General features: G+C 43.0%; 1 protein-coding gene and 1 long non-coding RNA gene across 2 annotated transcripts in view; one reads left to right on the top strand and one right to left on the bottom strand.

The window, feature by feature from the left end:
* Positions 1–12,454, bottom strand: part of LOC135093330 (uncharacterized) — a 142,141-nt gene that overhangs the window by 65,895 nt on the left and 63,792 nt on the right. Inside the window, exon 2 of the long non-coding RNA XR_010263309.1 lies at positions 12,081–12,177. This is a non-coding gene — a long non-coding RNA (uncharacterized LOC135093330). The remainder of the gene's footprint in view (positions 1–12,080; positions 12,178–12,454) is intronic.
* The window catches only part of LOC135093327 (solute carrier family 35 member F1-like), an 85,771-nt gene that overhangs the window by 51,153 nt on the left and 22,164 nt on the right, over positions 1–12,454 (top strand). The window contains 1 exon segment of the mRNA XM_063992508.1: positions 5,379–5,535. Coding sequence (XP_063848578.1) covers positions 5,379–5,535 — 157 coding nt within the window.

Raw genomic sequence — 12,454 nt, 5'->3', positions numbered from 1 at the left:
CAACATGAGGTAGCACACGTTACTACGTGACGTTCTCGTCACTTCCCACGTCACCAGAACCCGTTTACACCTCCACCAGTCACAGAAATGTTTCCCCTCAACCGCAGGAATTTACCCGGACGCCATTTCCGCGTCCCCAGACAATAATTCCCGAATTTCACCTCCTCAAACCTCACAAGAGATTTACCTCCTCAAACCTCACAAAATATTACCATTATCACCAAAGATTACCCATAACACCATAACATCGTCCCCAAAATCACCAGTACACCACAACACCAACTTCCAAGGTTAACACCACAACCTCCACTCACAAAATGGCTGCCAGTTTGACCTCTGACCCCTTCCAACAGCGTCACCGGCATAACTCAACACCCGAATTTCAGCGGACAAGAGCTCTTGGTACCACAAAAGACTCACTAACCTGATCCTGGATATCAAGGTTATACCGCTACACCACTAATACCTCCACAAACTCACTCCACCACCAATCCACACCAAAATCCTCCCCTGAGAAACGCCACCTTCTTCCCTACTTCACGACCCAAGGCGTTCTGATTTTTCCCCTCCTTGGAATGTGTTGTTGCCCACTCAAGCTCCCCTCGTTTTCAACGTATTTCACCTCAATTATACTCCCTTCCTTATACATATAAAGATATAGAGAACTTAAATTATGAAGAGAATAATACTACATGATATAAAATGGGTAAATAAGCCTTACACTACTTATAACAATAATAAGGATAATGTCTGAATGGCAGGTAACCGGAACACGGGGACACTAAGAAAACGTGATCCCATTCAAGGTAAACTCGGCCAATAACATGACATCCCCTTCCCAAAAGAGGCGTGAGGCACCTGATTAGGATGCCTCACGACTAGGTGGTGCACGGGACAAGGCATCAGCAATAATATTCTCACTGCCTTTCACATGGTGAATCTCTAAGTTATAGTCCTGTAAGACCAGGCACCACCTCATCAGCCTCTGATTGGAGTTTTTCATTTTATGCAAGAAAATGAGCGGATTGTGGTCGGTGAAGACCTGCACAGGCCGTCCCGTCCCTTTGACGTACACTTCAAAATGACTCAAACTCAGCACTAGGCCCAAAGCCTCTTTCTCAATAGTGCTGTAAGCCCTTTGATATGGTAACAACTTCTTAGAATAATAGCCTATGGGGTGCTCCATTCCCTCATGTTCTTGCATTAACACACCACCCACACCATTCTGACTGGCATCCACGTACAATACAAATGGTTTTTCATAATCAGGCATGCGCAGCACCGGGGCACTGACTAACATTTTCTTAATCTCCACAAAAGCTTCCTCACAAAGCTTATCCCAACAAAATTTTGACTTCTTACTCAGCAACTTAGTCAGGGGCATGGCAACATCAGAGAAATTCTTACAAAATCGCCTGTAATATCCACTGGCCCCTAAGAATCTCAGTATCTCCTTCCTATTGGTGGGTGGAGGGAGATTTACAATGTCCTTCACCTTGGCTTCCACGGTTCTGACTTCACCTTTCCCAACCTTGAAGCCTAAGTACTCCACGTCAGCTTGCACGAAATTACTTTTTGCTAAGTTGACAGTAAGGTTGGCATCATCCAGCCTCCTGAATACTTCCTCCAGCAGCTGCACATGTTCTTCCCAACCCTCAGTGTACAACAATATGTCATCTATGTACACAGAACATCCCTTCAAGCCCTTCAGTACTCTGTTCATTAACCTCTGAAAAGAACTCCCACTGTTCTTCATCCCAAACGGAAGAACTTTGTACTGGTATAATCCATCCATGGTGGCAAAAGCTGATATGGCTTTTGCCCTCTCAGTGAGTCCTACTTGCCAATATCCCTTTAACAAGTCAATTTTTGTTATGAAGTTGGCACTTCCCACATGATCTATACAGTCATCAACTCTAGGGATAGGGTAAGCATCAGGTTTTGTCACCATGTTAACCTTCCTATAGTCCGTACAGAAACGGAAACTCTCTTGACCAGGCTTGGGCACCAGTACACATGGCGAGCTCCATGGGCTCTCACTGGGCTCAATCAAGTCGTGTTCCAGCATATACTCTACTTCTTTTCTCATGATCTCTCTTTTCTGCGGGTGAACTCTGTAGGGATGCTGTTTGATGGGTTCAGCCTCCCCAACATCCACATCGTGCACCACCACATTCGTTTTTCTAGGTGCATCAGGGAACAAAGAACTGAACCTTTCAATTATCTCCCTAATCCTCTCCCTCTTCTCCAGCTCCATGTGCCTCTTGCTCACTCAAATTCACATATACCGCTCGGGCCCTTCCCTCAAATTTAGACTGGACTATTATTGCCCAATCATTTTCATCCCATCCCATCATCTTTGCAGCTTTTTCAAATTGAAAAAAGAAGTTTTCTTCCTCCCCTTCCACAAAGTTAGGCATACTGATGGCCCTTCTCTCTAAATCCCCGTTGCCTTGAGCACCATTTCCTACCCTGGTCCCGTTCACTTTATTTTTACTTTCTGCTCTAATTTTTTCTATCTCAATCTCCTTTTGCATCTGTATTTGCTCCCTCTTTAACTCCATCTCTTGCTGCTTCTGTTCCCTCTTTAACTCCATCTCTTGCTGTTTCTGTTCCTTCTGCATCTGTATTTGAAGTTTCATTAACTCAAATTTTTCACTACTAGAAAGGCCATCTGTTCCACCAAAAGCACCCAGGTTTATCTCACTGACCCCAGCACCTTCCTCTACACTCTCCTCATCATTATCCTCACTTTCACCACCATCATTTTCAAACCAGCTCCTCTCCACAAGAGCATTTTTCAACTCCGCCTGCATTTCCTCCTTTTTCTTGGATTTCAACTCCACTTGAAACCTCTCAGCCACTGAACACAATTCCTCCTTGGTTAGTGTGTACAGATCATGCACACTTCTCGACAGAAGGAACATCTCAACACGTCTAGCGGCCATGATTACAATCACTACACTCCACAAAATATTCCTCCAAATATTCACCACAATAAATGCACAGTTTTAAAGAAATATTTCACACAGGTAAATTCCTCCCAACAACAATCACCATGTAACACTCGTTACACCCCACAAATGTTCAAAAATCCCGGACGGGCCCCCATATTCTGTCACGATCGCCTACTTACCTGCGATCGTACGATACCGGTTATCTCTCCAAGAAAGTGGACGTTACACTGATCCCGGAAAGTTTTAAAGGTCTGGATTTTAAAGGCTTCGAGTGCCTACCCGACCTATCCGAAATCGTCAGAATTATCTCTTACTCCACCTTTACCTTGACTCAGCACACCTGGAATCACCTCTAATACCAGATTGTTGTTGGGGGGGGGGTAGAAAACACGATTATTCCATGTTACAAGCACATATATTAATACTAATAATAATTCACAAACAACATGAGGTAGCACACGTTACTACGTGACGTTCTCGTCACTTCCCACGTCACCAGAACCCGTTTACACCTCCACCAGTCACAGAAATGTTTCCCCTCAACCGCAGGAATTTACCCGGACGCCATTTCCGCGTCCCCAGACAATAATTCCCGAATTTCACCTCCTCAAACCTCACAAGAGATTTACCTCCTCAAACCTCACAAAATATTACCATTATCACCAAAGATTACCCATAACACCATAACATCGTCCCCAAAATCACCAGTACACCACAACACCAACTTCCAAGGTTAACACCACAACCTCCACTCACAAAATGGCTGCCAGTTTGACCTCTGACCCCTTCCAACAGCGTCACCGGCATAACTCAACACCCGAATTTCAGCGGACAAGAGCTCTTGGTACCACAAAAGACTCACTAACCTGATCCTGGATATCAAGGTTATACCGCTACACCACTAATACCTCCACAAACTCACTCCACCACCAATCCACACCAAAATCCTCCCCTGAGAAACGCCACCTTCTTCCCTACTTCACGACCCAAGGCGTTCTGATTTTTCCCCTCCTTGGAATGTGTTGTTGCCCACTCAAGCTCCCCTCGTTTTCAACGTATTTCACCTCAATTATACTCCCTTCCTTATACATATAAAGATATAGAGAACTTAAATTATGAAGAGAATAATACTACATGATATAAAATGGGTAAATAAGCCTTACACTACTTATAACAATAATAAGGATAATGTCTGAATGGCAGGTAACCGGAACACGGGGACACTAAGAAAACGTGATCCCATTCAAGGTAAACTCGGCCAATAACATGACAGTGTGTGTGTGTGTGTGTGTGTGTGTGTGTGTGTGTGTCAAATTAATTAACGGCCCTGCTGGTGTACTGAAGTGGACAGGTGTGACAAGGATGGGTAAGGTAAACAGACAGGTGTAAGAGGGTGGTGAGTGCACGCAGCAGGTGACAGGTTTGTGAGCGGGGCAGAGCAAGAAGACTGGCTAACTGACGGAGTGACAGGCAGGTGCTGGAGATATTGATGTGCAGAGAGTAAAGGCGCCGTCACACCACCTCCCTTCCCTTCGATGTCTATAGTCTCCGTACTTTTTTGTTCGTTCCGTCGTCTCTCCGTCTGCATCAGTCAGATGGATGTCATTTCCCTCATGGGATAAGTTATCGTTAACCTCCAGTCAAATAAAAATCCATAGTAAATAACATAAATATTGGAAGTAAAGCATGATTTTTTAAAGATGAAATTTTATATTTTTCCCTTTAAAATAGATTAAATAAATCAACTGAATGCACATATTTAATTTAATTTTGGATTTATAATAAGTAAAAGTGTCTCGCATGATTCATGCTTTAATGTTCCTTAATGCAAACTTTAGATACTATATGGGCGCAATGAATCATCTCAGAGGAATTTCTGATTGAGAGCAAACGAAGCCAAAGTTACCTTGGGCCATAAGATGACGTGTACCTCAAAAAAGGTTCTCGCTTTGCGACGAGCCTACAATATACGTATATGCTCATAATCGATTTTCTTTTTTTTCTGCTAGACTGTCTCGTCTACGATTAACAAGACACATCATTAAGAGCAGAGACTGCTTGCCTGAGCTTCAGAGCCACGTTTGTTTGTTTGCACTGGAGGGAAAGTTGAGACGAGCGGCTGCTTATGTGTGACAGGAAGCGTTCAACAAATCGTCGATTTTCAAAAAAGTTGACTAAAAAAAAGATACAGAAAAGGTTTGCTGGTATAACGGCGCCTTAAAAAGACAGCGATTAGTGTGTGTGTGTGTGTGTGTGTGTGTGTGTGTGTGTGTGTGTGTGTGTGTGTGTGTGTGTGTGTGTGTGTGTGTGTGTGTGTGTGTGTGTGTGTACAGATTCACACATGTATACGTCGCAGATATGAATATACGTACCAGCACATGACTATGAGTGTGTTGGGTCCTACGGTGTGTCTGCCTGCAGGTGCTGAGCGGCTGCTGGGTGACATGCTGTGTCTGGGTGGCGCCACCCTGTACGGCATCAGCAACGTGGCGCAGGAGTACGTGGTGAAGACCTACGACAGTGTGGAGTTCCTGGGCATGATGGGGCTCTTCGGCTCCCTCATCAACGGCATACAACTGTGAGTACTCGAACCAAAGCAATTATTCTGAAACTTTGGACTCTCACAGGGATTATTTTCAGAAGCCACAGAGATGATTATTCGGGTTTTTATGAATGTTTTTTTTTCCCCCCCACTGATGTTGCCGAAATTTTATTAAACTTTCCCTAGAATCACGAAAACATCCTTAAAGCCTATAACAACTTTCACCGGTATCTGTTAAAAAGTAGTGGAATTCTACATCAATAATCGAACTTTTTTACTTTTTTTCTCTTTTTCTCTCACCATCAACAGCGAACTATCAATCACCTTTACGAGTTTCTGAATAAGTGAGATTTATATACACGCCCCAGTTTCTTTCTTTTTTTTTTCTTTTTTTTTCTTTTTTAAGGTGAATAAAGCTGTTTAATAGATAAGCTTTCTGTTTTTAAAGTTTGGGAGATGAGGACTACTGCTGTCTGTCTGTCTGTCTGGCTGTCTGTCTGCCTGTATGTTTGTCTGTCTGTCTATCTGTCTTTCTGTCTTCTGTCCTGTATTTTTCTGTCTTGTATTCTCTTTGTTTTTTTGTTAGTTCTGTATTGATGTGTTTTTACTCTCTCTCTCTCTCTCTCTCTCTCTCTCTCTCTCTCTCTCTCTCTCTCTCTCTCTCTCTCTCTCTCTCTCTCTCTCTCTCTCTCTCTCTCTCTATCTATCTATCTATCTATCTATCTATCTATCTATCTATCAATCTATCTCTGGCATTTTTTTATTTCTGGTCTCTCTTTATTTATCCTTTTCTCTCTTTTTATTTGTTCAATTCATCCCTTGTTTACTTTCTTTCTCTCTATATATATGAAATTTAACGAAGCTATTTTTTCTCTTTATTTCCTTCTTCCTTTTGTTTTCTTTTTCTTTTCCTGTGTGCGTGTGTCTGTATGTCCTTCATTTGCGTAATTTTCCTATCTCACTGTTTCATTAGGCCGTCATCGTATCCGTTATTTATTCATCATCATCACCATTATCCTCTCTCTCTCTCTCTCTCTCTCTCTCTCTCTCTCTCTCTCTCTCTCTCTCTCTCTCTCTCTCTCTCTCTCTCTCTAACCTTCATTTTTTTTTTCCTCTCCTCCTCCTCTCGTCTTCTCTTTACCAATCAAAAAAGAAGTCAAGCGGTGGGTCAGTTCATTCACTCCTTCAATCCTTCATTCATCCATTCATTTCCTCTTACTCCTCCTGATGCTCCTCCTCCTCCTCTTCTCTCTCTCTTCTTCCTCTTCTCTTTCTCTTTCATCTCCCTGCTTTTCTTCTCTCTCTCCCTCTTCATCAGTGTCTGTACCAGGGATTTTTTTTCTCTTCACTTTTTCCTATTCTTCGTTCGTTTCCTTGCAGCTTTCACCATCATAAATTTTGTTCAGACACACACACACACACACACACACACACACACACACATTCTCTCTCTCTCTCTCTCTCTCTCTCTCTCTCTCTCTCTCTCTCTCTCTCTCTCTCTCTCTCTCTCTCTCTCTCTCTCTCTCTCTCTCTCTCTCTCTCTTCTCTCTCTCTCTCTCTCTCTCTCTCTCTCTCTCTCTCGTCTCTCTCTCTCTCTATCATCATCATCATCATCATCATCTATACTAATTGGCTATATCTTCTCTCTTCTTGTTTATATTTTATTAATCATTATTCTCTTCTTCTTCATTCCTCCTCCTCCTCATCATCATCATCTTTTTTTTTTCTCTTCCTCCTCCTCCTCCTCCTCCTCCTCCTCCTCCTCCTCCTCCTCCTCCTCCTCCTCCTCCTCCTCCTCACCTTTTTATCTCCTCCTCCCCCTCCTCCTCCTCTTCCTCCTTTTTCTCCTCGTCCTCCTCGTGCTCTCTTCTTTACTCATCCTTCCGTTATTCCTCCTTCACATCCTAATTATCAAAGGAAGGACGTGTTTGAACAAGCCTCTCTCTCTCTCTCTCTCTCTCTCTCTCTCTCTCTCTCTCTCTCTCTCTCTCTCTCTCTCTCTCTCTCTCTCTCTCTCTCTCCTCCTTCCATCTTCTTGTCTTATCTACTTGTTTTACTTTTCTTTTCTTCAAAATTTTACTTTCAAATATTCTTTTCTTTCTTCGTTTCCAGTTTCTTTGTTCCTTATGTCCTTCTCCTACTCCTCCTATTCCTCCTCTTCCTCATCTTCCATAGCATTATCATCAACGAGGTGCAGCTGTGAGTGGTCCTCCTAAACTTCCTTCCTTCTTTCCTTCCTTCTTCCTTCCTTCCTTCTCTTCCTACTCCTATTTCTCGTTTTTTTTTTTAACTTTTCCTGTGTCTTTTATGTTGCTGTTCTTTTTTTCTAAGTCTTTTATTTACCAGTTTATCTGTGGCTTATTAATTTCTTGATCATTCATTCACCATCGTCATCAGTATTATTGTTTTCATTTTCTCCTTCTTCTTCTTCTTCTTCTTCTTCTTCTTCTTCTTCTTCTTCTTCTTTTTCTTCTTCTTCTTCTTGTGCTTCTTCTTTTTCTTTTTTTCTTCTTCAACAATTTCTCTTTTGGGACTTCATTTGCTTTCGTTTGTTCGCAATTTTTCCTCGATTTCCTCCTCCTCCTCCTCCTCCTCCTCCTCTTTCTCCTTCTCTTCCTCCTTATCTTCCTCCTCCTCCTCCTGTCGCTATTTTATGATGCCATTTAATTTTTTCCTCCATTTTACCTCTCCTTCCTTCCTCCTTTTTTTCCTCCTGCCACCCACTTCCTTCCTTCCTTCCTCCTTCCTTTCCTCTCTGTACTTCATTCTTCCTCTCCCTCACATTTTTTCTTAATTTCATTTTCTTTCTCTTTTCTTTCCAGTTACTTTCTCTCTTTTCTTTCCTTCATCAATTATTATTATTATTATTACTATTATTATTATTATTATTATTATTATTATTATTATTATTATTATTGTTATCATTGTTGTTGTTGTTGCTGTTGTTGATGTTGTTGTCGTTTCTTTTCTTTCAGTCCATCTTTTCATCCGTTATCTTAATCTCTCTCTCTCTCTCTCTCTCTCTCTCTCTCTCTCTCTCTCTCTCTCTCTCTCTCTCTCTCTCTCTCTCTCTGGCGTGTTTGTGTCTATCTCCATTCCTTATCGTTATTGTCCCTTCCTTCTCCTCCTCTTACTTGTACCTTCCTATTCACCATTCAGTTATTACATGTTCTTTCCTATGCCCACTCTCATCTCTCCCTTTCCTCCACCACCCCTCACATGGCCATTTTCCCTCCCTTCATATCTACACCCATCCCTCCACCCACTCCGCCCAAACTTTTTCTACCCATCCTTCCATTCCACTCTCTCACCCACCATTACCCTTCCTCTCTCTCCCCTCCCCTCCCGTTCCTCCCTCCCTCCCAGAGATCTATCCGTCACGGGATGTAAAATAGAAGTAAAATTTATGCCGACCCAAGTATGGATCGCGCCGCCAGAGGGGGTCACGAGGGAAAACCGGTGAATTGAACGGGTGACTGCTCCATATTTCCTCATCTTGTTTACGGGACGTGCATTAATTTTATCCTTTATCCTTCTCTTCATAAACGCAGAATGCTGTCAACTAATTGATGATTTTTTAATGTGGTAATGGATTTTTTTTCAGTGTTTTGTGCCTACTATTTTTCTTTCTTTTTTTTTATCATTATTAATTTTGAAAAGTGTTTTTAGATATTGGATTTTTGTTCTGTTTGTGTATGTGTACTTTGTTCTGTTGGGAACGATTTGCTGTGTTGACGTGCTGTACTGTGATGTGACGTGATTGTGTGTGTGTGTGTGTGTGTGTGTGTGTGTGTGTGTGTGTGTGTGTGTGTGTGTGTGCTGTAATAAAGGGGGAGGTTTATGCAACGATCGTGGTAAAGTCATAAAATACTTTAATAATAATAAAATCAGCCTGGCGTGTGGCAGTGTGCTGTCTCCACAACCTTGCTTCATAATACTTCGTTATTTCCCTTTCCCTCCTCCCGCTTATAATCTGGTGGCGTAAAAGTGACGGGAGCGGAAGGGACTTTTAACTGAGGGAATTATTTATGCTCGTTATTATAAAGACGCGGCCGACCTCCCCCTCGTCCCGACCCTGCCGCCCTTCCTGCCCTGGCTGAAGCCTGGTGGTGTGTGGCGTGTGGCGCGGCCTACTACTACTACTACTACTACTACTGCTACCACCAATATTACTACCACTACCAGTACTACTACTTCTATTTCTACTACCACCACCACCACCACCACCACCACCAGTAGTAGTAATAGAACTACTACTACTACTACTACTACTACTACTACTACTATTTATTCAAAGAAAGCTCCCCAGTTGACAAAAGCCGAACAACAACAACAACAACAACAACAACAACAACAACAACAACAACAACAACAACAACAACAACTACTACTACTACTACTACTACTACTACTACTACTACTACTACTACTACTACTACTACTACTATTACTACTACTACTACTACTACTACTACTACTACTACTATTACTACTACTACTACTACTACTACTACTACTACTACCACCACCACCACCACCACCACCATTCAAAGAAAGCTGCCCCAGTTGACAAGAGCCACACACAGACTAACTCATACGTGATTCATTTGACAAAACAACCATGCATATAAAATCTTCTCTTTTTTACACATCCACAACTTTTATCTTATGTTCCTTCCTGGCTCACCACCACCATCAACACCACGCCTGCAGAACCGCCCCATGACCTAGACAAACATGGCGACCTTTTATTTATTTCCCTTTGGAGAAGTGGTGGTGGGAACAGGAAAGGATTGGCTCTGATACGAAGCCTCGACCCAATCTCTCCCTCCCTAGTGTGCCGTAGCAAATCACTAGCTTCTTGTACCACCAAGGAGGGCGGTGCACGCAGCAAGTAGCCACGCTCTCAACCCCAGTGTATTGTGCGTGTGTAATGTAGAGGCAGTGGCCGGGTGAAGGCGTGTATAATTGTTTTATGAGACTAAAATATTCACAGGGCTGTATGGATGGCCGGTGAACGTGTTTAATAAAGGATATGATTTCAACAGTGTGAAATCGTTCATCGCACAAATTGAAGGATTTATGCATATACCATGACTCTGAGGTGTGCAAAGCCAATCAACCATGATCCGGAGTCAGCCGAATGACGCACTCAATACCACTGTGTTTTATGTTTTCATTCAAGTTCTCTGTTCGGTTGACAATCTCCTTACAAAACCTGACACTATTAGGCGGTCAGCAAATCAAAGGAATTTACACTGAAGGAAAACAGTGAGCGCAGTGGAGGTGAATGCTGCAGGCTCTTACATTTCATGCCTCGGGAACAGCCCCTTTATGGTAGCAGGTGTTCACTTCCAATAATACGAGTAATAATAATGGTAGTGAAGTGCGTTGTTAAGTGGCACTTTGGTGCAACACTCATCTCCGCTTTGGCCTCAATATGGGGTTTGTTCATCTGTGGGACAGCAAAGGCTCACTCCACTTCCCTGGCGACTTTAGATTCCTCTAGAGGGTTTCTACGTAAATTATATTCAAATAAATTCCACTCACGAAGATTCATCCATAAAAAATTCGGCCTATACAATTCAAAACGCAACATTATGTAGCTTAACCTAATTTGTCACTGGGACAAGTTATTTTGAGGAAAATTTTCTTGGTGGAATGCTCATGTGAAAAAATTTACTCAAAGGGTTTATATCAATACTCGCCCTAACTTCGGTCTCGATGTGGAGATATATTCACGGGTCCATTAAAACGCTGCGTTACTCCTCTTCTCAGGCGACCTTACATGCCCTCACCAGGTGTTTGCTTAAACGTTTAGTGCCAGACAGGTGGATTCATCGCTGGGATGGCTGTGTCACCTGTCCTGGCCTCGAGGGGGATTAACGTGACGGGTCAGACGTCAGCAGCGGCATGGCGGCATCGCGTCACCGTGCAGTGTCACAATCCTGCTGTGTAGCAACTGCAGCCAGGCAACGCTGGGTCACGGACGTAATTTTCCAACCCATCAGGCACGGAATGTTTTTTTTTTCTCTTTCTCGTTCTTTTTTAAAGCTTGAGTGGACGGGGAGCCGGAATGCATGATGCAAGAAATGGTAATTCAAGCAACATGTCGTCGTAAACATGGATTTTTCTCTTATATCAAAAGGAGACTGGCCAAGGGATACGCAAGAAATTCTGGAAACCTGTGCACTGAATTTCGTCCTCGACCAGAGAAGAAGACAGGCGAGCTACAAAAATGGCAAAACCAATTTGCTTCCTGTCTCTTGATGCTCCTTGCAAGAGTCCAAGTCATAGAAAAGCGAAAAAAAAATCAGCGAAACGCAAACTCTTTCACAGTTTATCAGTGAATGGAATGGAAGAGTGAAGGTTCTGGATAAATCTTGCATCAGTAAGAGTGAGAGAAGAAAGCCTTTCGCTGTCAGGATGGTGAGGAGACACGCACACAATCCAGAAAACCAATAACCGTGAAAATAGCAAAAGGAGATGACAAGATAAGCAATACTGGAGGGTATTATGAGATACTGAAGACAACCATGCACGGGAGTTAAACTGATGGAACATATAGCCTTTGACTTTACCTTATTGAGAAGGAGCAGGCAGTTTGTGTGTAGCCCCGGCACGCGTGAGGGACGCTCCCCGTGCCAGGGTGGACGAGGCCCCAGCAGTCATCACCTGCTGAGGGAAACAGAAATGAGAAACACGATACAAAATGACGAATTTAATTGAAGCTAAATTGGCAAAGGGTTGAGATATAGAAACTCCAATTAAGATTCTTAGAGGGAGACAGTCCAATGTTGGGTGTAATGGAGATGGTGGGATGAAGTGATGGGTTGTGGTCTTGGTCCTGAAGGGAAACACTTGAGTCTAGAGGCACAGGCGTCCATCAGGCAGCCATGCTCTCTCTCCCTCACGATGGGAGACGATAGAATAGTCACGGCTGGCCTGTATGCAG

Source organism: Scylla paramamosain, chromosome 3 (assembly GCF_035594125.1).
Source record: "Scylla paramamosain isolate STU-SP2022 chromosome 3, ASM3559412v1, whole genome shotgun sequence".
NCBI lineage: Eukaryota > Metazoa > Arthropoda > Malacostraca > Decapoda > Portunidae > Scylla > Scylla paramamosain.
The sequence above is the reverse complement of the archived record's forward strand: the minus strand, read 5'-3'. Positions and strand labels throughout refer to the sequence as shown.